Source organism: Procambarus clarkii, chromosome 44, assembly GCF_040958095.1.
Source record: "Procambarus clarkii isolate CNS0578487 chromosome 44, FALCON_Pclarkii_2.0, whole genome shotgun sequence".
Classification (NCBI taxonomy): domain Eukaryota; kingdom Metazoa; phylum Arthropoda; class Malacostraca; order Decapoda; family Cambaridae; genus Procambarus; species Procambarus clarkii.
In genome coordinates this window covers 34,696,465-34,719,889 of record NC_091193.1, presented here as the reverse complement: position 1 = coordinate 34,719,889, position 23,425 = coordinate 34,696,465, and the positions used below count along the sequence as shown (strand labels likewise).

General features: G+C 48.5%; 1 protein-coding gene across 1 annotated transcript; it reads right to left on the bottom strand.

Moving 5' to 3' along the window:
- Positions 1-19,260: 19,260 nt before the first annotated feature.
- Positions 19,261-20,406, bottom strand: LOC138350221 (zinc finger protein 595-like). Its single transcript, XM_069300570.1, has one exon. It carries the CDS (start codon positions 20,404-20,406, stop codon positions 19,261-19,263), a length of 1,146 nt encoding a protein of 381 aa, XP_069156671.1.
- Positions 20,407-23,425: the final 3,019 nt, after the last annotated feature.

The window sequence follows — 23,425 nt, the reverse complement described above, 5'->3', positions numbered from 1 at the left end:
AACATCTTTTGAGAATATTTTGATACAGACAAGTTCCATTCCTTGTCTTGTATGTAATGATCATGAATGGATGGTGGCAGCATTTCGTCTTCTACTATCTACTCTTCTACTTCTACTATCTACTCTTCTCCTTCTACCTATCTACTCCTCTCCCTCCACCCCTCTCTGAACTCTCACTTTCAACTAATGACCCTCCTCGCTCCTCCCACCTCTCTGCCTCTCACCCCAAACCCTCACTAATTACTTCACTATTCATTTCTTTCCTTTCGCTTTCTCTTATACGTTTGTGGCAATGATTCTGTATTCTAGAGTTCTCTCTAGAGTTTCGGGTAGCTGATCCAGTTACGGCGCCTTGTAGTCTTAGCACCTAGGTAGTCAAATACCTAGGTTACAAGGTGTTGAACGAGAGAGGTTGCCTTAGGAACTCTGGAGGGTGCTCTAGAATAGTTAGCTAACTGGGGACGGGATAACGGACTAGAGAGAGAGCTGTTTCCCCCGGCCTCGTTAGTTAACTGGGGGGTGGAATAATGGACAAGATAGAGCCATTTCCCCCACCCCCCGTTACAATGATGGCAGCGGTGTTGAACAATGTTGTAGGTAGTTGGTGTTCTTTTAACATTGTTCAGTCCCACGTGTCTTTTTGCCGCTCAGGCGCTATCAGGGAGATCTTGACAGGTGTTTATTATTCGCGAGTTAGTGAACTTTTTTTCAGGTTAGGAGATAGTGATTCTCTGGTGTTGTGTTTAGTGATTTTGTGAGTTTTGTGAAGTTCAGGGAATGTTCACCAGAACTTGCGTGTGTAGTGATTTATGTTAGTAATAAGATTTGGCGATTTGGGAACTTAGCGGTGTTGGTAGTGCAGGTCAGCTGAGTGTGACAGGTGACCTCGCATGTCCCACGGGGACACCCAGCCACCGCTGGTCTCCAGGTCAGTGGGGAGTGGCAGGTGTAGTTCTTAAGTAGTTTTAAGTGGTGTTTCTGCTCAGATTATTGCGATCGACTGTTTTACTCCATTTGAACGCAATAACCGGAGGTGTACTGGTCTTGTACAGCATGCTAGGGGGAGGCTTAGTATGTCAGTAGACTTCACGTTGGGGACGCTCGACGTTAGATAGTCTGGTCACAGGGGTGGCAACAGTTTGGAGTTGTTGACCGGCGGAGAAGCTAGGAAAACACTCTGGGTCACGTAGGTGGCTGTAGGTTAAGGGTGGGAGTAACGGTTAATTATGTACTTAAGATTAGGAATGGTACAGTTAAGTTTAGGCTAGTGTTTTGTCTATTAGTGTTGATTTTTTTTTTGTGACAAGTTAAAAGTAGTGATGACCTTATTCTCTCTTCTCTAACTTTCCTCTGTTACTGTCTTATGTTCCACCAAGTCAGTATCATTCAGTGTTAATTGGATTATTTTAAAAAATTTAAGTGTAGTTGTTGCCAGGAGGAGAGCTTATAATTGGACTGTGTGAACCCTATACAAACTACAGGGTCACACAACAACATGGAACACGGGTATTGTCGCCTTTCTGTTCATCCACAGGTTGGAGCCAGAAGAGAGGAGAGACGCACATACAGAAGAGGGAGACGGCTGCTGTGTACCATACTCACGGGCGTTTATCACCACCACCACGACCAGCCCACTACCTGGAGGTCAGGGCCACCACCACCACCACCCCAGGGGACCCCAAGATGCAGCCCTCTCGGTCAGTCAACATTGGTCTACCCAGTGGACCCCAGGACGGACGGACCCCAGTGGACCCCAAGACGGACGGACCCCCAGTGGGCCCCCAGGTCGTTCTGCAGACGACCCCAGACGACCCAGTAAAGATGGAAGAGGAGCAACAACGACTCCAGTCTGTCCCACCAACATCGGTCTACCCAGGATGGACCCCAGGACGGACAGACCCCAATGGACCCCAGGTCGCTTGTCAAAGACCCATGGGAGGAGGAAGAGAGAAGAAAGAAGAAAGAAGAGAGAAGAAGGAAGAGAGAAGAAAGAAGAGAGAATAAAGAAGAAGAAGATAAGACAAGCTGAGTGAGACACGATGCCTAGTGTCCCTTGCTGGTATCAGCATCATTGCATGGAGCGTAATTGCAAGACAGGATCGTTTGCCTTAACTGGCCGCCCCTCCTGCAAGCGTGTTGCTCTGTTGAATGATTCTTCCTGTGTCGTGCGGACTTGATGTGGCTGTCAGAGTTAGCTCTCTGAAGGAGACGTGCTGGAGCAACAGGGAGGAAGAAGAGTAGGATGGGATTTCTACTGTTGGCAACTATATGGAGGTCTCGAAACTTGTAGTCCCTATAGCTGTGAAGAACCCCAATATACGTCTCTCATGGTGACTGACGTAGGGCCAATTACAGATCAGCTGGGACAACCGAATTCCACGGTCCTGTGCGCAGTTCAAGTAGTAACGGCTTCTGGTTGACCAAGTGTTGTTGTGCGTTAACGACGGAGAAGCGACGGAGGCAGTTGTGTTGAAGAAATGTGGTACAGGATTATCTACAAGAACAAGCAGTGACGTCGCCCAGCCAGAGACAATGGACGTCTGTCTACATATTTCATTTTTAGAGTAGGATGATGTATATTTGTTTAGCTAGGATGTATTTTTTTTTTTTCGTTAATAAAGTTGTTGCACACAGCTAGCTTGCTTTAGCAGTGTTGCAAAAACTTTATTTCGGGGAGAAGGGGAGATGTAACACTGTAAAAGTGTTTGGGTTAGTTTATTTAAAATACATACATAGAGTACATGAGTCACAGACAAGGATCTGAGAGGCGCCAGTTGTCTGCCTGAGATCTCACACCTCAAAGCGTTAATGACCTCAAGTGACCTGAGGTCAGATCATGCGAATTTCACCTTGCTTCCGCTAAGCGTATAATTGGAGCCGGGTAGCCTTCAAACATGCCGACGTTTAAGGAGTGGCTTGGTAGAGTGCTGGAGGCTATCTATTTGTGGGCGGAGTTAGCTACTAGGTTCCCCAATAAATACTCGGAGAACTATCGAGCAAGAAGCATTAACAGACAGAACAGCAGACGGGAGCAGGGAAGACGTCCCTACCAGGGAGGCTGTCGGCCGGCAGGGCGGGAGTCTCTGTCAACCTACAGACCCCCCCCCCCTCTCTATTCAACTTAGACTCAGTCCTCGGTGAGTGAACAGTGAGGTGACTTGGTCGTGTTTACATATGTTGTGTGATGATCAGGGGCAGTCAAGTTGTAGGGTTCTCAAATTCTTGGATGATGACTCACTTTGAATATTAATCGTTAACATTTTTAATTGGATTGCTTAAGTTATGATACTTATCATGAAAAATATAATTGTTGAATTTATTATTTAAATGGTCTTTCACTGTGTTCCCTAGAGAATTGAGTTGAGGTGAGAAAGCCTCTGTGGTTACTGGTTTCATGATTTAATGAGTACATGTTTGGAGTTGATACATGGTAATAACATCTTTTGAGAATATTTTGATACAGACAAGTTCCATTCCTTGTCTTGTATGTAATGATCATGAATGGATGGTGGCAGCATTTCGTCTTCTACTATCTACTCTTCTACTTCTACTATCTACTCTTCTCCTTTTACCTATCTACTCCTCTCCCTCCACCCCTCTCTGAACTCTCACTTTCAACTAATGACCCTCCTCGCTCCTCCCACCTCTCTGCCTCTCACCCCAAACCCTCACTAATTACTTCACTATTCATTTCTTTCCTTTCGTTTTCTCTTATACGTTTGTGGCAATGATTTTATATTCTAGAGTTCTCTCTGGAGTTTCGGGTAGCTGATCCAGTTACGACGCCTTGTAGTCTTAGTACCTAGGTAGTCAAATACCTAGGTTACAAGGTGTTGAACGAGAGAGGTTGCCTTAGGAACTCTGGAGGGTGCTCTAGAATAGTTAGCTAACTGGGGACGGGATAACGGACTAGAGAGAGCTGTTTCCCCCGGCCTCGTTAGTTAACTGGGGGGTGGAATAATGGACAAGATAGAGCTATTTCCCCCGCCCCCCGTTACAGTGGTGGGTCTGTATGTGTGGTGGTGGAGGGTCTGTATGTGTGGTGGTGGAGGTCTATATGTGTGGTAGTGGAGGTCTGTATGTGTGGTGGTGGAGGTCTGTATGTGAGGTGGTGGAGGTCTGTATGTGTGGTGGTGGAGGCCTGTATGTGCGGTGGTGCAGGTCTGTATGTGTGGTGGTGGAGGTCTGTATGTGTGGTGGTGGAGGCCTGTATGTGTGGTGGTGGTGGTCTGTATGTGTGGTGGTGGAGGTCTGTATGTGTGGTGGTGGAGGTCTGTATGTGTGGTGGTGGATCTGTATGTGTGGTGGTGGAGGTCTGTATGTGTGGTGGTGGATGTCTGTATGTGTGGTAGTGGAGGTCTGTATGTGTGGTGGTGGAGGTCTGTATGTGTGGTGGTGGATGTCTGTATGTGTGGTGGTGGAGGTCTGTATGTGTGGTGGTGGAGGTCTGTATGTGTGGTGGTGGAGGTCTGTATGTGTGGTGGTGGAGGTCTGTATGTGTGGTAGTGGGGGTCTGTATGTGTGGTGGTGGAGGTCTGTATGTGTGGTGGTGGAGGCCTCTATGTGTGGTGGTGGTGGGTCTGTATGTGTGGTGGTAGAGGCCTGTATGTGTGGTGGTGGGTCTGTATGTGTGGTGGTGGTGGGTCTGTATTTGTGGTGGTGGAGGTCTGTATGTGTGGTGGTGGTGGTGGGTCTGTATGTGTGGTGGTGGAGGTCTGTATGTGTGGTGGTGGTGGTGGATCTGTATGTGTGGTGGTGGAGGTCTGTATGTGTGGTGGTGGAGGTCTGTATGTGTGGTAGTGGTGGGCTGTATGTTTGGTGGTGGGTCTGTATGTGTGGTAGTGGAGGTCTGTATGTGTGGTGGTGGAAGCCTGTATGTGTGGTAGTGGAGGTCTGTATGTGTGGTGGTGGAGGCCTGTATGTGTGGTGGTGGTGGGTCTGTATGTGTGGTGGTGGAGGTCTGTATGTGTGGTGGTGGAAGCCTGTATGTGTGGTAGTGGAGGTCTGTATGTGTGGTGGTGGAGGGAAGTATGTGTGGTAGTGGAGGTCTGTATGTGTGATGGTGGAGGGCTGTATGTGTGGTAGTGATGGTCTGTATGTGTGGTGGTGAAGGGTCTGTATGTGTGGTGGTGGAGGGTCTGTATGTGTGGTGGTGGAGGTCTATATGTGTGGTAGTGGAGGTCTGTATGTGTGGTGGTGGAGGTCTGTATGTGTGGTGGTGGAGATCTGTATGTGTGGTAATGGAGGCCTGTATGTGTGGTGGTGGAGGGTCTGTATGTGTGGTGGTGGTGGGTCTGTATGTGTTGTGGTGGAGGTCTGTATGTGTGGTGGTGGAGGCCTGTATGTGTGGTGGTGGAGGCCTGTAGGTGTGGTGGTGGAGGCCTGTATGTGTGGTGGTGGAGGTCTGTATGTGTGGTAGTGGAGGCCTGTATGTGTGGTGGTGGAGGGTCTGTATGTGTGGTGGTGATGGGTCTGTATGTGTGGTGGTGGTGGGTCTGTATGTGTGGTGGTGGGGGTCTGTATGTATGGTGGTGGAGGCCTCTATGTGTGGTGGTGGAGGCCTGTATGTGTGGTGGTGGAGGTCTGTATGTGTGGTAGTGGAGGCCTGTATGTGTGGTGGTGGAGGGTCTGTATGTGTGGTGGTGGTGGGTCTGTATGTGTGGTGGTGGAGGTCTGTATGTGTGGTGGTGGAAGTCTGTATGTGTGGTGGTGGAGGTCTGTATGTATGGTGGTGGAGGTCTGTATGTGTGGTGGTGGAGGTCTGTATGTGTGGTGGTGGAGGTCTCTATGTTTGGTGGTGGAGGTCTGTATGTGTGGTGGTGGAAGTCTGTATGTGAGGTGGTGGAGGCCTGTATGTGTGGTGGTGGAGGCCTGTATGTGTGGTAGTGGAGGCCTGTATGTGTGGTGGTGGAGGTCTGCATGTGTGGTGGTGGAGGTCTGCATGTGTGGTGGTATAGGTCTTTATGTGTGGTGGTGGTGGTGGATCTGTATGTGTGGTGGTGGAGGTCTGTATGTGTGGTGGTGGTGGTCTGTATGTGTGGTGGTGGAGGCCTGTATGTGTGGTGGTGGTGGGTCTGTATGTGTGGTGGTGGAGGTCTGTATGTGTGGTGGTGGAGGTCTGTATGTGTGGTGGTGGAAGTCTGTATGTGTGGTGGTGGAGGTCTGTATGTATGGTGGTGGAGGTCTGTATGTGTGGTGGTGGGTCTATATGTGTGGTGGTGGAGGTCTGTATGTGTGGTGGTGGTGGTCTGTATGTGTGGTGGTGGAGGCCTGTATGTGTGGTGGTGGTGGGCCTGTATGTGTGGTGGTGGAGGCCTGTATGTGTGGTGGTGGTGGGTCTGTATGTGTGGTGGTGGAGGTCTGTATGTGTGGTAGTGAAGGTCTGTATGTGTGGTGGTGGCAGTCTGTATGTGTGGTGGTGGAGGTCTGTATGTGTGGTGGTGGAGGTCTGTATGTGTGGTGGTGGAGGTGGGTCTGTATGTGTGGTAGTGGTGGTGGGTCTGTATGTGTGGTGGTGGAGGTCTGTATGTGTGGTAGTGGTGGGCTGTATGTTTGGTAGTGGAGGTCTGTATGTGTGGTGGTGGAGGTCTGTATGTGTGGAGGTGGAGGCCTGTATGTGTGGAGGTGGAGGTCTGTATGTGTGGTGGTGGAGGCCTGTATGTGTGGTGGTGGAGGCCTGTATGTGTGGTGGTGGAGGTCTGTATGTGTGGTGGTGGAGGCCTGTATGTGTGGTGGTGGTGGTCTGTATGTGTGGTGGTGGATCTGTATGTGTAGTGGTGGAGGTCTGTATGTGTGGTGGTGGATGTCTGTATGTGTGGTAGTGGAGGTCTGTATGTGTGGTGGTGGAGGTCTGTATGTGTGGTGGTGGATGTCTGTATGTGTGGTGGTGGAGGTCTGTATGTGTGGTGGTGGAGGTCTGTATGTGTGGTAGTGGGGGTCTGTATGTGTGGTGGTGGAGGTCTGTATGTGTGGTGGTGGAGGCCTCTATGTGTGGTGGTGGTGGGTCTGTATGTGTGGTGGTAGAGGCATGTATTTGTGGTGGTGGGTCTGTATGTGTGGTGGTGGTGGGTCTGTATTTGTGGTGGTGGAGGTCTGTATGTGTGGTGGTGGTGGTGGGTCTGTATGTGTGGTGGTGGAGGTCTGTATGTGTGGTGGTGGTGGTGGGTCTGTATGTGTTGTGGTGGAGGTCTGTATGTGTGGTGGTGGAGGTCTGTATGTGTGGTAGTGGTGGGCTGTATGTTTGGTGGTGGGTCTGTATGTGTGGTAGTGGAGGTCTGTATGTGTGGTGGTGGAAGCCTGTATGTGTGGTAGTGGAGGTCTGTATGTGTGGTGGTGGAGGCCTGTATGTGTGGTGGTGGTGGGTCTGTATGTGTGGTGGTGGAGGTCTGTATGTGTGGTGGTGGAAGCCTGTATGTGTGGTAGTGGAGGTCTGTATGTGTGGTGGTGGAGGGAAGTATGTGTGGTAGTGGAGGTCTGTATGTGTGATGGTGGAGGGCTGTATGTGTGGTAGTGATGGTCTGTATGTGTGGTGGTGAAGGGTCTGTATGTGTGGTGGTGGAGGGTCTGTATGTGTGGTGGTGGAGGTCTGTATGTGTGGTAGTGGAGATCTGTATGTGTGGTGGTGGAGGTCTGTATGTGTGGTGGTGGAGATCTGTATGTGTGGTAATGGAGGCCTGTATGTGTGGTGGTGGAGGGTCTGTATGTGTGGTGGTGGTGGGTCTGTATGTGTGGTGGTGGAGGTCTGTATGTGTGGTGGTGGAGGCCTGTATGTGTGGTGGTGGAGGCCTGTAGGTGTGGTGGTGGAGGCCTGTATGTGTGGTGGTGGAGGTCTGTATGTGTGGTAGTGGAGGCCTGTATGTGTGGTGGTGGAGGGTCTGTATGTGTGGTGGTGATGGGTCTGTATGTGTGGTGGTGGTGGGTCTGTATGTGTGGTGGTGGGGGTCTGTATGTATGGTGGTGGAGGCCTGTATGTGTGGTGGTGGAGGCCTGTATGTGTGGTGGTGGAGGTCTGTATGTGTGGTAGTGGAGGCCTGTATGTGTGGTGGTGGAGGGTCTGTATGTGTGGTGGTGGTGGGTCTGTATGTGTGGTGGTGGAGGTCTGTATGTGTGGTGGTGGAGGTCTGTATGTGTGGTGGTGGAAGTCTGTATGTGTGGTGGTGGAGGTCTGTATGTATGGTGGTGGAGGTCTGTATGTGTGGTGGTGGAGGTCTGTATGTGTGGTGGTGGAGGTCTGTATGTGTGGTGGTGGAAGTCTGTATGTGAGGTGGTGGAGGCCTGTATGTGTGGTGGTGGAGGCCTGTATGTGTGGTAGTGGAGGCCTGTATGTGTGGTGGTGGAGGTCTGTATGTGTGGTGGTGGAGGTCTGTATGTGTGGTGGTGGGTCTATATGTGTGGTGGTGGAGGTCTGTATGTGTGGTGGTGGTGGTCTGTATGTGTGGTGGTGGAGGTCTGTATGTATGGTGGTGGAGGTCTGTATGTGTGGTGGTGGGTCTATATGTGTGGTGGTGGAGGTCTGTATGTGTGGTGGTGGTGGTCTGTATGTGTGGTGGTGGAGGCCTGTATGTGTGGTGGTGGTGGGTCTGTATGTGTGGTGGTGGAGGCCTGTATGTGTGGTGGTGGTGGGTCTGTTTGTGTGGTGGTGGAGGTCTGTATGTGTGGTAGTGGAGGTCTGTATGTGTGGTGGTGGCAGTCTGTATGTGTGGTGGTGGAGGTCTGTATGTGTGGTGGTGGAGGTCTGTATGTGTGGTGGTGGAGGTGGGTCTGTATGTGTGGTAGTGGTGGTGGGTCTGTATGTGTGGTGGTGGAGGTCTGTATGTGTGGTAGTGGTGGGCTGTATGTTTGGTAGTGGAGGTCTGTATGTGTGGTGGTGGAGGCCTGTATGTGTGGAGGTGGAGGCCTGTATGTGTGGAGGTGGAGGTCTGTATGTGTGGTGGTGGAGGCCTGTATGTGTGGTGGTGGAGGCCTGTATGTGTGGTGGTGGAGGTCTGTATGTGTGGTGGTGGAGGCCTGTATGTGTGGTGGTGGTGGTCTGTATGTGTGGTGGTGGATCTGTATGTGTGGTGGTGGAGGTCTGTATGTGTGGTGGTGGATGTCTGTATGTGTGGTAGTGGAGGTCTGTATGTGTGGTGGTGGAGGTCTGTATGTGTGGTGGTGGATGTCTGTATGTGTGGTGGTGGAGGTCTGTATGTGTGGTGGTGGAGGTCTGTATGTGTGGTGGTGGAGGTCTGTATGTGTGGTGGTGGAGGTCTGTATGTGTGGTAGTGGGGGTCTGTATGTGTGGTGGTGGAGGTCTGTATGTGTGGTGGTGGAGGCCTCTATGTGTGATGGTGGTGGGTCTGTATGTGTGGTGGTAGAGGCCTGTATTTGTGGTGGTGGGTCTGTATGTGTGGTGGTGGTGGTGGGTCTGTATTTGTGGTGGTGGAGGTCTGTATGTGTGGTGGTGGTGGTGGGTCTGTATGTGTGGTGGTGGAGGTCTGTATGTGTGGTGGTGGTGGTGGGTCTGTATGTGTTGTGGTGGAGGTCTGTATGTGTGGTGGTGGAGGTCTGTATGTGTGGTAGTGGTGGGCTGTATGTTTGGTGGTGGGTCTGTATGTGTGGTAGTGGAGGTCTGTATGTGTGGTGGTGGAAGCCTGTTTGTGTGGTAGTGGAGGTCTGTATGTGTGGTGGTGGAGGCCTGTATGTGTGGTGGTGGTGGGTCTGTATGTGTGGTGGTGGAGGTCTGTATGTGTGGTGGTGGAAGCCTGTATGTGTGGTAGTGGAGGTCTGTATGTGTGGTGGTGGAGGGAAGTATGTGTGGTAGTGGAGGTCTGTATGTGTGATGGTGGAGGGCTGTATGTGTGGTAGTGATGGTCTGTATGTGTGGTGGTGAAGGGTCTGTATGTGTGGTGGTGGAGGGTCTGTATGTGTGGTGGTGGAGGTCTGTATGTGTGGTAGTGGAGGTCTGTATGTGTGGTGGTGGAGGTCTGTATGTGTGGTGGTGGAGATCTGTATGTGTGGTAATGGAGGCCTGTATGTGTGGTAGTGGAGGCCTGTATGTGTGGTGGTGGAGGGTCTGTATGTGTGGTGGTGATGGGTCTGTATGTGTGGTGGTGGTGGGTCTGTATGTGTGGTGGTGGGGGTCTGTATGTATGGTGGTGGAGGCCTGTATGTGTGGTGGTGGAGGCCTGTATGTGTGGTGGTGGAGGTCTGTATGTGTGGTAGTGGAGGCCTGTATGTGTGGTGGTGGAGGGTCTGTATGTGTGGTGGTGGTGGGTCTGTATGTGTGGTGGTGGAGGTCTGTATGTGTGGTGGTGGAGGTCTGTATGTGTGGTGGTGGAAGTCTGTATGTGTGGTGGTGGAGGTCTGTATGTGTGGTGGTGGAGGTCTGTATGTGTGGTGGTGGAGGTCTGTATGTGTGGTGGTGGAGGTCTCTATGTTTGGTGGTGGAGGTCTGTATGTGTGGTGGTGGAAGTCTGTATGTGAGGTGGTGGAGGCCTGTATGTGTGGTGGTGGAGGCCTGTATGTGTGGTAGTGGAGGCCTGTATGTGTGGTAGTGGAGGCCTGTATGTGTGGTTGTGGAGGTCTGTATGTGTGGTGGTATAGGTCTTTATGTGTGGTGGTGGTGGTGGATCTGTATGTGTGGTGGTGGAGGTCTGTATGTGTGGTGGTGGGTCTATATGTGTGGTGGTGGAGGTCTGTATGTGTGGTGGTGGTGGTCTGTATGTGTGGTGGTGGAGGCCTGTATGTGTGGTGGTGGTGGGTCTGTATGTGTGGTGGTGGAGGCCTGTATGTGTGGTGGTGGTGGGTCTGTATGTGTGGTGGTGGAGGTCTGTATGTGTGGTAGTGGAGGTCTGTATGTGTGGTGGTGGCAGTCTGTATGTATGGTGGTGGAGGTCTGTATGTGTGGTGGTGGAGGTCTGTATGTGTGGTGGTGGAGGTGGGTCTGTATGTGTGGTAGTGGTGGTGGGTCTGTATGTGTGGTGGTGGAGGTCTGTATGTGTGGTAGTGGTGGGCTGTATGTTTGGTAGTGGAGGTCTGTATGTGTGGTGGTGGAGGCCTGTATGTGTGGAGGTGGAGGCCTGTATGTGTGGAGGTGGAGGTCTGTATGTGTGGTGGTGGAGGCCTGTATGTGTGGTGGTGGAGGCCTGTATGTGTGGTGGTGGAGGCCTGTATGTGTGGTGGTGGAGGTCTGTATGTGTGGTGGTGGAGGCCTGTATGTGTGGTGGTGGTGGTCTGTATGTGTGGTGGTGGATCTGTATGTGTGGTGGTGGAGGTCTGTATGTGTGGTGGTGGATGTCTGTATGTGTGGTAGTGGAGGTCTGTATGTGTGGTGGTGGAGGTCTGTATGTGTGGTGGTGGATGTCTGTATGTGTGGTGGTGGAGGTCTGTATGTGTGGTGGTGGAGGTCTGTATGTGTGGTGGTGGAGGTCTGTATGTGTGGTAGTGGGGGTCTGTATGTGTGGTGGTGGAGGTCTGTATGTGTGGTGGTGGAGGCCTCTATGTGTGATGGTGGTGGGTGTGTATGTGTGGTGGTAGAGGCCTGTATTTGTGGTGGTGGGTCTGTATGTGTGGTGGTGGTGGGTCTGTATTTGTGGTGGTGGAGGTCTGTATGTGTGGTGGTGGTGGTGGGTCTGTATGTGTGGTGGTGGAGGTCTGTATGTGTGGTGGTGGTGGTGGGTCTGTATGTGTTGTGGTGGAGGTCTGTATGTGTGGTGGTGGAGGTCTGTATGTGTGGTAGTGGTGGGCTGTATGTTGGGTGGTGGGTCTGTATGTGTGGTAGTGGAGGTCTGTATGTGTGGTGGTGGAAGCCTGTATGTGTGGTAGTGGAGGTCTGTATGTGTGGTGGTGGAGGCCTGTATGTGTGGTGGTGGTGGGTCTGTATGTGTGGTGGTGGAGGTCTGTATGTGTGGTGGTGGAAGCCTGTATGTGTGGTAGTGGAGGTCTGTATGTGTGGTGGTGGAGGGAAGTATGTGTGGTAGTGGAGGTCTGTATGTGTGATGGTGGAGGGCTGTATGTGTGGTAGTGATGGTCTGTATGTGTGGTGGTGAAGGGTCTGTATGTGTGGTGGTGGAGGGTCTGTATGTGTGGTGGTGGAGGTCTGTATGTGTGGTAGTGGAGGTCTGTATGTGTGGTGGTGGAGGTCTGTATGTGTGGTGGTGGAGATTTGTATGTGTGGTAATGGAGGCCTGTATGTGTGGTGGTGGAGGGTCTGTATGTGTGGTGGTGGTGGGTCTGTATGTGTGGTGGTGGAGGTCTGTATGTGTGGTGGTGGAGGCCTGTAGGTGTGGTGGTGGAGGCCTGTATGTGTGGTGGTGGAGGTCTGTATGTGTGGTAGTGGAGGCCTGTATGTGTGGTGGTAGAGGGTCTGTATGTGTGGTGGTGATGGGTCTGTATGTGTGGTGGTGGTGGGTCTGTATGTGTGGTGGTGGTGGGTCTGTATGTGTGGTGGTGGGGGTCTGTATGTATGGTGGTGGAGGCCTGTATGTGTGGTGGTGGAGGCCTGTATGTGTGGTGGTGGAGGTCTGTATGTGTGGTAGTGGAGGCCTGTATGTGTGGTGGTGGAGGGTCTGTATGTGTGGTGGTGGTGGGTCTGTATGTGTGGTGGTGGAGGTCTGTATGTGTGGTGGTGGAGGTCTGTATGTGTGGTGGTGGAAGTCTGTATGTGTGGTGGTGGAGGTCTGTATGTGTGGTGGTGGAGGTCTGTATGTGTGGTGGTGGAGGTCTGTATGTGTGGTGGTGGAGGTCTCTATGTTTGGTGGTGGAGGTCTGTATGTGTGGTGGTGGAAGTCTGTATGTGAGGTGGTGGAGGCCTGTATGTGTGGTGGTGGAGGCCTGTATGTGTGGTAGTGGAGGCCTGTATGTGTGGTAGTGGAGGCCTGTATGTGTGGTTGTGGAGGTCTGTATGTGTGGTGGTATAGGTCTTTATGTGTGGTGGTGGTGGTGGATCTGTATGTGTGGTGGTGGAGGTCTGTATGTGTGGTGGTGGGTCTATATGTGTGGTGGTGGAGGTCTGTATGTGTGGTGGTGGTGGTCTGTATGTGTGGTGGTGGAGGCCTGTATGTGTGGTGGTGGTGGGTCTGTATGTGTGGTGGTGGAGGCCTGTATGTGTGGTGGTGGTGGGTCTGTATGTGTGGTGGTGGAGGTCTGTATGTGTGGTAGTGGAGGTCTGTATGTGTGGTGGTGGCAGTCTGTATGTGTGGTGGTGGAGGTCTGTATGTGTGGTGGTGGAGGTCTGTATGTGTGGTGGTGGAGGTGGGTCTGTATGTGTGGTAGTGGTGGTGGGTCTGTATGTGTGGTGGTGGAGGTCTGTATGTGTGGTAGTGGTGGGCTGTATGTTTGGTAGTGGAGGTCTGTATGTGTGGTGGTGGAGGCCTGTATGTGTGGTGGTGGAGGTCTGTATGTGTGGTGGTGGAGGTCTGTATGTGTGGTGGTGGAGGTCTGTATGTGTGGTAGTGGAGGTCTGTATGTGTGGTGGTGGAGGTCTGTATGTGTGGTGGTGGAGATCTGTATGTGTGGTAATGGAGGCCTGTATGTGTGGTGGTGGAGGGTCTGTATGTGTGGTGGTGGTGGGTCTGTATGTGTGGTGGTGGAGGTCTGTATGTGTGGTGGTGGAGGCCTGTATGTGTGGTGGTGGAGGCCTGTAGGTGTGGTGGTGGAGGCCTGTATGTGTGGTGGTGGAGGTCTGTATGTGTGGTAGTGGAGGCCTGTATGTGTGGTGGTGGAGGGTCTGTATGTGTGGTGGTGATGGGTCTGTATGTGTGGTGGTGGTGGGTCTGTATGTGTGGTGGTGGGGGTCTGTATGTATGGTGGTGGAGGCCTGTATGTGTGGTGGTGGAGGCCTGTATGTGTGGTGGTGGAGGTCTGTATGTGTGGTAGTGGAGGCCTGTATGTGTGGTGGTGGAGGGTCTGTATGTGTGGTGGTGGTGGGTCTGTATGTGTGGTGGTGGAGGTCTGTATGTGTGGTGGTGGAGGTCTGTATGTGTGGTGGTGGAAGTCTGTATGTGTGGTGGTGGAGGTCTGTATGTGTGGTGGTGGAGGTCTGTATGTGTGGTGGTGGAGGTCTGTATGTGTGGTGGTGGAGGTGTCTATGTTTGGTGGTGGAGGTCTGTATGTGTGGTGGTGGAAGTCTGTATGTGAGGTGGTGGAGGCCTGTATGTGTGGTGGTGGAGGCCTGTATGTGTGGTAGTGGAGGCCTGTATGTGTGGTAGTGGAGGCCTGTATGTGTGGTGGTGGAGGTCTGTATGTGTGGTGGTATAGGTCTTTATGTGTGGTGGTGGTGGTGGATCTGTATGTGTGGTGGTGGAGGTCTGTATGTGTGGTGGTGGGTCTATATGTGTGGTGGTGGAGGTCTGTATGTGTGGTGGTGGTGGTCTGTATGTGTGGTGGTGGAGGCCTGTATGTGTGGTGGTGGTGGGTCTGTATGTGTGGTGGTGGAGGCCTGTATGTGTGGTGGTGGTGGGTCTGTATGTGTGGTGGTGGAGGTCTGTATGTGTGGTAGTGGAGGTCTGTATGTGTGGTGGTGGCAGTCTGTATGTGTGGTGGTGGAGGTCTGTATGTGTGGTGGTGGAGGTCTGTATGTGTGGTGGTGGAGGTGGGTCTGTATGTGTGGTAGTGGTGGTGGGTCTGTATGTGTGGTGGTGGAGGTCTGTATGTGTGGTAGTGGAGGCCTGTATGTGTGGTGGTGGAGGTCTGTATGTTTGTTGGTGGTGGGTCTGTATGTTTGGTGGTGGTGGGTCTGTATGTGTGGTGGTGGAGGCCTGTATGTGGGGTCGTGGAGGTCTGTATGTGTGGTAGTGGAGGGCTGTATGTGTGGTGGTGGAGGTCTGTATTGTGGTGGTGGAGGTCTGTATGTTTGGTGGTGGTGGGTCTGTATGTGTGGTGTTGGAGGTCTGTATGTGTGGTGGTGGAGGCCTGTATGTGTGGTGGTGGAGGCCTGTATGTGTGGTGGTGGAGGTCTGTATGTGTGGTGGTGGTGGTCTGTATGTGTTGTGGTAGTGGTCGGTATGTGTGGTGGTGGAGGTCTGTATGTGTGATAGTGGTGGTCTGTATGTGTGGTGGTGGAGGGAAGTATGTGTGGTGGTGAGGTCTGTATGTGTGATGGTGGAGGCCTGTATGTGTGGTAGTGATGGTCTGTATGTGTGGTAGTGATGGTCTGTATGTGTGGTGGTGGGGGCCTGTATGTGTGGTAGTGGAGGTCTGTATGTGTGGTGGTGGAGGTCTGTATGTGTGGTGGTGAAGGTCTGTATGTGTGGTGGTGGACTGTGTTCCGCATTTGGCAAAGGACGTGTTCCTGGACCTTTGACCTTATTGACCTGTTCCCGCAACTGCTACCTACAGGATTAATTAATTAAACCATTTTTAAAAAGATTAAAAACACTAGTTTTCCTTAGTAGGTCAGTGGACCTATGTTTCATTATGATAAAGAAGAACGAGCCATACTTCACCTGAAAGTGTAACTCGGTGAGACATCACTAAGGAGTGGCATGTTAGCATCTTGTGAAAGGTGACATGCACTCTTTAAGAAAACGGGCAAGAGGTAAAAGTTTGGCATATCGTTGGAAAAAGAAAGGAGAGAGCTGTCACAGATGCCACTGGAGAAACTCATTCGGCGGTCGCTACTGGAAATATTGGACTTCTTCAACGAGAAATGTTGGGAGGCAGCCGGCCAATTTGTCCCTCTCCGGAGAGAAGAGAGTAGAAGGCATAAGACCTTACACCCTTAACCATGGGTGTAAGGAAACAAGGAGCATGAGCACTTAGACATAGAAAAGTAGAAAATAAAAAAAAAGTATTTATCTTGCCTAAAACGTTGTGCGTAATTGGTTCCACAAATCAACAACCCTGTTACCGAACCAGTATTTACCCAGGTTTTTCCTAAATCTAAACTAATCCAATTTATACCCATTGTTTAAATGGGTTTACGAAATATCTTAAATAATAATAAGTGTCAGTAAATAAGACCTTACCTGAGGGCCACTAATACTAGTGATCTCGACGAGGACAGGAACCCGGCGGCTTGTCAAAGGTTTCCCCCCCCCATTTTCCCTTATCTTTTCTAGCTGTATTTTAAAACACCAAATTTTTAGCGTTTACGGTTTCAGCGGGTAGGCGGTTCCGCGGGTTTACAACCCCATGGGTGAAAAAGCATCTGCTGTTCTCAGTCCTACAATGTTGCTTGTTGAGCTGGAACCCGTTGTTCCTCGTTCATGTTACAGCTGATCTTTTAAAGAAAATGTCCGGATCAACATCCTCCAGATTGTTTAGTATGTTAATATATAATATATATGTAATAATATATAATGTATATTAGAGGTGGTTGTAATAGTGCTGGTGGTGATGGTGGAACACCTTCCACAGATGTTCGACGACGCAATCTTTGCCTTCTTCGCCGTGGAGATGATCAAGATGGGGTGGTCTGGGAAAGGGGCTTATTTGGCTGACTCCTGGAACAGACTTGATCTTTTCATCGTGGTGGCCGGGTAAGTGTCCCCTGCACACATCTTCCCCTCCTCATTCATCACCCGCTCATCATTATTATCTCTCAATTATTAGTGACGATTATTATCTCTCAATTATTAGTGACGATTATTATCTCTCAATTATTAGTGACGATTATTATCTCTCAATTATTAGTGACGATTATTATCTCTCAATTATTAGTGACTTTACAAATATTATATAATATGTTTAAAGTCATATTATGTAATATTGTTAAGTGTGTACAGAACGTTATAATATGTGGGAATGTGTGTGGAAAACATTTTGTAATGAACTTCACCATTCATAGTCCCTTACCCAGAGTAATATCTTGATCTAAATTTAACCCTTAACTCTTCACCTTCCAAGAGAATGTAAATTAAGCTTTTTCAATCTCTTCACAAGGAAGATTTTTTATTTGTGGGGTTAGCACTATCTGGTGACTTTACGACCAAAAGTGAACTGTATAATCAAACAAGATATTGCTGAATAATAATACAAGGAGTTTTATTGCTAACGCTTCTAGAAATAAATCTGTCCTATTTATTTCATGCAAGTGATATATTGTAACTCAAACTTTATTTGTCAGCATTAAACTATATCTGCCAATCTTTTGAGAACACCATCTACATCTGCCAATCTTTTGAGAACACCATCTACATCTGCCAATCTTTTGAGAACACCATCTACATATGCCAATCTTTTGAGAACACCATCTACATCTGCCAATCTTTTGAGAACACCATCTACATCTGCCAATCTTTTGAGAACACCATCTACATCTGCCAATCTTTTGAGAACACCATCTACATCTGCCAATCTTATGAGAACACCATCTACATCTGCCAATCTTTTGAGAACACCATCTACATCTGCCAATCTTTTGAGAACACCATCTACATCTGCCAAGGTACCAAACTGAGTGGATGTGCTCACATTTGGCTGTGCTACTGCAAGTCTGATTAATTGATCTAGACGATCCTGAATTATATTTTCATAATTGCTGTTTCAGCTCTGATATCCTGAAGTTTCCTTCGGGTTAAATCAGCATTAGCCATCTCTGTTAGATAAATCTCTGCATGGCAATTGATTTTATCAAATTTATCAACTGCAGCATTGACCCTGTTATTCAAGATGATTAAATCAAGAGATACCTGATTAGCTAACTCTTGATATCTGTCAAGCTGTTGAGTTAAGTAATTATGTAGACACTTTAGTGTCCTTGACACTAAACTTTTTTCTTTGACTTTTCCAAGATATTATATTTTTTGATTACAGGATACATTGAAGGAATTATTGTCAGGAATATTTTATTCCTGTCTAATTAGGTAATGATTCCAAAGATCATCCTTCCTTTCCTCCCTGGAATCTGGATATAGCAGGAGCTGAAAGTCAAGTGTATTGTCACTTGTCAAGTGTAAAGTTGTGCCATTACAAGTTTTCACTTGACAAGTGAATAAAGAATTGTCAAGTGTAAAAATTTGGCTTTCATCCGATTGCACCATATCGGTAAATTTTGTAATTAACTATTTAAAAATAGTAAATGGCACTATTTTTTGCAAAATTATTACAAGATATATTACCCTAGTAGGGGTTTGATAAAATCCTGTAGAAATGCCAAATGATTTGACCTGTAGGTCAAATCAGTAGGGTTTACTACAGTTAATATAGGAAATATTGTAATGAAATATTCTTACTGTGTTAAAAACACTTTTAAAGAGTATCTTTAAAGATAGATATTTTCACATATATATATATGTGAAATAAGATTGTACTGTGCTGTGGTTTGTACTGAGTACTGTGGTTTTTGACAGAACTGTTACTAGTATGTTATGAATGCTTACTAGGAAATGGATATGATTGGCCACAGTAAACAATTTGTTCACTTAGATATATAGATATTGGCTGTTAGCTAGGTTAAGCTAGATTATGTATTAATTATTCCAATGCAAATGAAGAAGTTGGAATATAGTGATTTTTCTTATGTATACTGGAATAATATGGATGATCTAGTTTGAAAAGTATAAAATCACTAGAAGGTGAAGGGACGACGACATTTCGGTCCGTCCTGGACCATTCTCAAGTCGATTGTGACGAACTACTTCAGCCACATTATTGTGACTAATTCTTTTGACCATGTGGTGGTACAGTTGACTAAGGCGCTTCTGGGAACATCCTGTGTGTAGGTTCAAATCCTTATTACGGCCATTGTAGATTTGTTCATTATACTGATTAGTTAGTTTAGGATATGATTTCATTACAGGATTAAAATCACAATATTTATTCTTGTAAATATTGTAAATAAAATATTCTTGTAAATATTGTAAATAAAATATTCTTGTAAATAAAATATTCTTGTAAATAAATAGATATATATTTAAACCATATGTCCTTTTTATTTTTCATTTATTTATATACTAGTGCAAGAAGGTGCATTGGGTTTGTGAGTATATAACATTGATGTTTTTAACATCACTAACACACAACATTTCGGACAGGTCCTTAATCTAACAAATAATTATAAGTTAATAATATGTACCAAATTTGAATAATAATAGGTACATTGTAGGAAAATTTTAAGAATATTAATAGGCAAATTGTAGTAAAATAGGCAAATTGCAGTAAATTTGAAAGTTTATTAACAGGAACATTGTAGCCTAATTTTGAGATTAGGCTCTCACTATTTATACAATATATTAAAATTCTCACACTCCGAGCACAGTTGTATGCAGCTGAATGTGTTTGTTCATATTTCCAAGCTGAGTGTATCTATCCCCACAGTGTGGGCACATGTAAGGTTTGTCATCAAATCATATGAACCACCATGTGGTCCTTCAGATAGTCCGGTCTGCTGAATAGTTTATCACACACATGACACATGTGAGGTCTCGTACCATTATGTCCCATCATGTGATCATTCAAGTTGCCAAGTCGGCAGAATCTTTTCCCGCAGTGCTTGCACAGGAAGTGTTTATCACCACTGTGGGCCATCAGGTGCTGCTGCAAATAATCATTTCGAAGGAACTTTTTCCCACACTCTTCACACACGTGAGATTTAACGCCAGTATGGACGAGCATGTGCTTGTTTAAGCCACTGCGGTCGCTGAAGGTTTTCCCACACTGGTAACATGACGGCCTATCTGCCACCATTTGCTTCTTCAGTAGTGTAGATCTTTCCCCGGACTCTGGACACGCTTCTAACTTCTCACCAGTATGCCCCAGCCTGCCTTGTTCCACAGTCTTAAGTAGTGGAAATTCTTGGCCAGACTTGGGAAATACTTCTGACTTCTCACCAGGATACCGGTCACATAACGTAGGCTTCACACCACTACGTACCGCCCTCCGTTTCTTCGGTAGTGGAGATCCTTCCCCATACTTGGGACTCTCTTCTGACTTCTCACCACTATGTACAGCCTTTCGTCTCCTCAGTACTGTAGATCCTTCCCCATACTTGGGACTCTCTTCTGACTTCTCACCACTTTGTACAGCCCTCCTTTTCCTCAGTACTGTAGATCCTTCCCCATACTTGGGACTCACTTCTGACTTCTCACCACTATGTACAGCCCTTCGTCTCCTCAGTACTGTAGATCCTTCCCCATACTTGGGACTCTCTTCTGACTTCTCACCACTATGTACAGCCCTTCGTCTCCTCAGTTCTGTATATCCTTCCCCATACTTGGGACTCACTTCTAACTTCTCACCAGAGTCTTCCACAGGCTTCAGTAGTGTAAATTCTTGCCCAGACTCCTTGGGACACACTGCTGACGTCTCACCAATGTACCTCAACATACTGGCGCCTTGTTCCTCAGTCTCCTCATGCAGAGGATACGTCGTGACAGAGGATGAGTCTTCTAACTTCTCACCAGTGTCTTCCACAGGCTTCAGTAGTGTAAATTCTTGCCCAGACTCCTTGGGACACACTGCTGACGTTTCACCAATGTACCGCAGCATTCTGGCGCCTTATTCCTCAGTCTCCTCATGCAGAGGATGAGTCGTGACAGACACATCACTCTCTTTCGAAAGATTGTCAAGTTGAGTGAATATGTCAATAACGTCTTCGTAATCTTTATAAGAGGTACTCATAATTGTGTTCACAACAACGACTAAATATTTATCTATAATGTGGAGTGGTGTCTAGTGTTCGAACAGTAACTAGAACATGCAACTTTCTCCCAGAAGTAAATTATAAGGCCGAATAATCTTCAAGAGAACAGAGAATGGTGCAGATTGGTTAATGAATGATTTCCTTGATGTTCAGTTATATATATGTGTCGGGGTCCACGTACCCTCACCTCACCAATATGTAGAGAGGTGAGGTGGAAGTGCTTGATCCCAACACAGGCGGGTCATGGATGAAGGAGCTGTTTGATTACTTAACACAAGATATTAATACTAAAGAAACTACAGAAGGCTTATTGGCCCATAGGAGGCAGCTCCTATTTATAACCACTCAATCCCACTTATATACATGTCCAACTCACGTTTAAAACAATCGAGGGACCCCACCTCCACCACGTTACGCTATAATTGGCTCCTAATTCTTCGCCGTTCCAGTGAATGCAATTTAAGCTTTGTTAATCTTTCTTCATATGGAAGATTTCTAGTTTGGGGAATTAACTTTGTCATCCTACGCTTTACACGTTTAAGTGAATTTTTATCCATTCTATAGTACAGCGACCAAAACTGAACTGATTAACAAAGATTAAATTGCATTCACTGGAAAGGCGAAGAGTTAGGGGGTGACATGATAGAGGTTTACAAGTGGATGAATGTACATAACAAAGGGGGATATTAATGGAGTATTAAAAGTATCAACACAAGACAGAACACGAAACAATGAGGTATAAATTGGATAAATTTAGATTTAGGAAAGACGCGTAAATGCAGGCGATGAGTCACAATAACGTGGCTGAAGTATGTTGACCAGACCACACACTAGAAGGTGAAGGGACGACGACGTTTCGGTCCGTCCTGGACCATTCTCAAGTCGATCGATTTGAGAATGGTCCAGGATGGACTGAAACGTCGTCGTCCCTTCTTCTAGTGTGTGGTTTGGTCAACTTAGGTAAATACTGGTTCGGTAACAGGGTTGTTGATATGTGGAATCAATTACCGCGTAACGGTGGAGGCGGGGTCTCTTGATTGTTTCAAACGTGGGTTGGACATGTTTATGAGTTTCCAAATAGATTAAAAAGTTTAGGGTATGGGGTGTTTAAATTAAAATTTAAAACAAAAGGATCAATGCATGAATGTTCGTAATAAGGCGAATAGGACACTGGGATTTATTAATCGAAGCGTTAGTAACAAGACACCTGGTATGGTTCTTAAGCTGTATCTTGCTCTGGTTAGGATTATGCAGTTCAGTTTTGGTCGCCGTATTATAGAATGGATATAAATTCACTTGAACGTGTCCAACGTAGGATGACAAAGTTAATTCCCCAAATTAGAATTAAAGCTTAAATTGCATTCACTGGAAAGACGAAGAGTTAGGGTATTGGCCCATACGAGGCAGCTGCTATTGGCCCATACGAGGCAGCTGCTATTGGCCCATACGAGGCAGCTGCTATTGGCCCATACGAGGCAGCTGCTATTGGCCCATACGAGGCAGCTGCTATTAGCCCATACGAGGCAGCTGCTATTGGCCCATACGAGGTAGCTGCTATTGGCCCATACGAGGCAGCTGCTATTGGCCCATACGAGGTAGCTGCTATTGGCCCATACGAGGCAGCTGCTATTGGCCCTATACGAGGCAGCTGCTATTGGCCCATACGAGGCAGCTGCTATTGGCCCATACGAGGCAGCTGCTATTGGCCCCTACGAGGCAGCTGCTATTGGCTCATACGAGGAAGCTGCTATTGGCCCATACGAGGCAGCTGCTATTGGCCCATACGAGGCAGCTGCTATTGGCCCATACGAGGCAGCTGCTATTGGCCTATACGAGGCAGCTGCTATTGGCCCATACGAAGCAGCTGCTATTGGCCCACACGAGGCAGCTGCTATTGGCCCACACGAGGCAGCTGCTGTTGGCCCATACGAGGCAGCTGCTGTTGGCCCATACGAGGCAGCTGCTATTGGCCCATACGAGGCAGCTGCTATTGGCCCATACGAGGCAGCTGCTATTGGCTGTACTGGTTGATGGGAGGCTGTACTGGTTGATGGGAGGCTGTACTGGTTGATGGGAGACTGTACTGGTTGATGGGAGACTGTACTGGTTGATGGGAGACTGTACTGGTTGATGGGAGGCTGTACAGGTTGATGGGAGGCTGTACTGGTTGATGGGAGGCTGTACTGGTTGATGGGAGGCTGTACAGGTTGATTGGAGGCTGTACAGGTTGATGGGAGGCTGTACTGGTTGGGTGGCGGGCTGTACTGGTTGGGTGGCGGGCTGTACTGGTTGGGTGGCGGGCTGTACTGGTTGATGGGAGGCTGTACTGGTTGATGGGAGACTGTACTGGTTGATGGGAGACTGTACTGGTTGATGGGAGGCTGTACTGGTTGATGGGAGGCTGTACTGGTTGATGGGAGGCTGTACTGGTTGATGGGAGGCTGTACAGGTTGATGGGAGGCTGTACAGGTTGATGGGAGGCTGCACTGGTTGATGGGAGGCTGTACTGGTTGATATGAGGCTGTACTGCTTGATGGGAGGCTGTACTGGTTGATGGGAGACTGTACTGGTTGATGGGAGGCTGTACTGGTTGATGGGAAGCTGTACTGGTTGATGGGAGGCTGTACAGGTTGATGGGAGGCTGCACTGGTTGATGGGAGGCTGTACTGGTTGATATGAGGCTGTACTGCTTGATGGGAGGCTGTACTGGTTGATGGGAGGCTGTACAGGTTGATGGGAGGCTGTACTGGTTGATGGGAGGCTGTACTGGTTGATGGGAGGCTGTACTGGTTGATGGGAGGCTGTACAGGTTGATTGGAGGCTGTACAGGTTGATGGGAGGCTGTACTGGTTGGGTGGCGGGCTG

What these genes read in the sequence shown, in the direction of transcription:
- LOC138350221 (XM_069300570.1), bottom strand. Translation starts at nt 20,406, where the DNA reads ATGCTGCGGTACATTGGTGAAACGTCAGCAGTGTGTCCCAAGGAGTCT.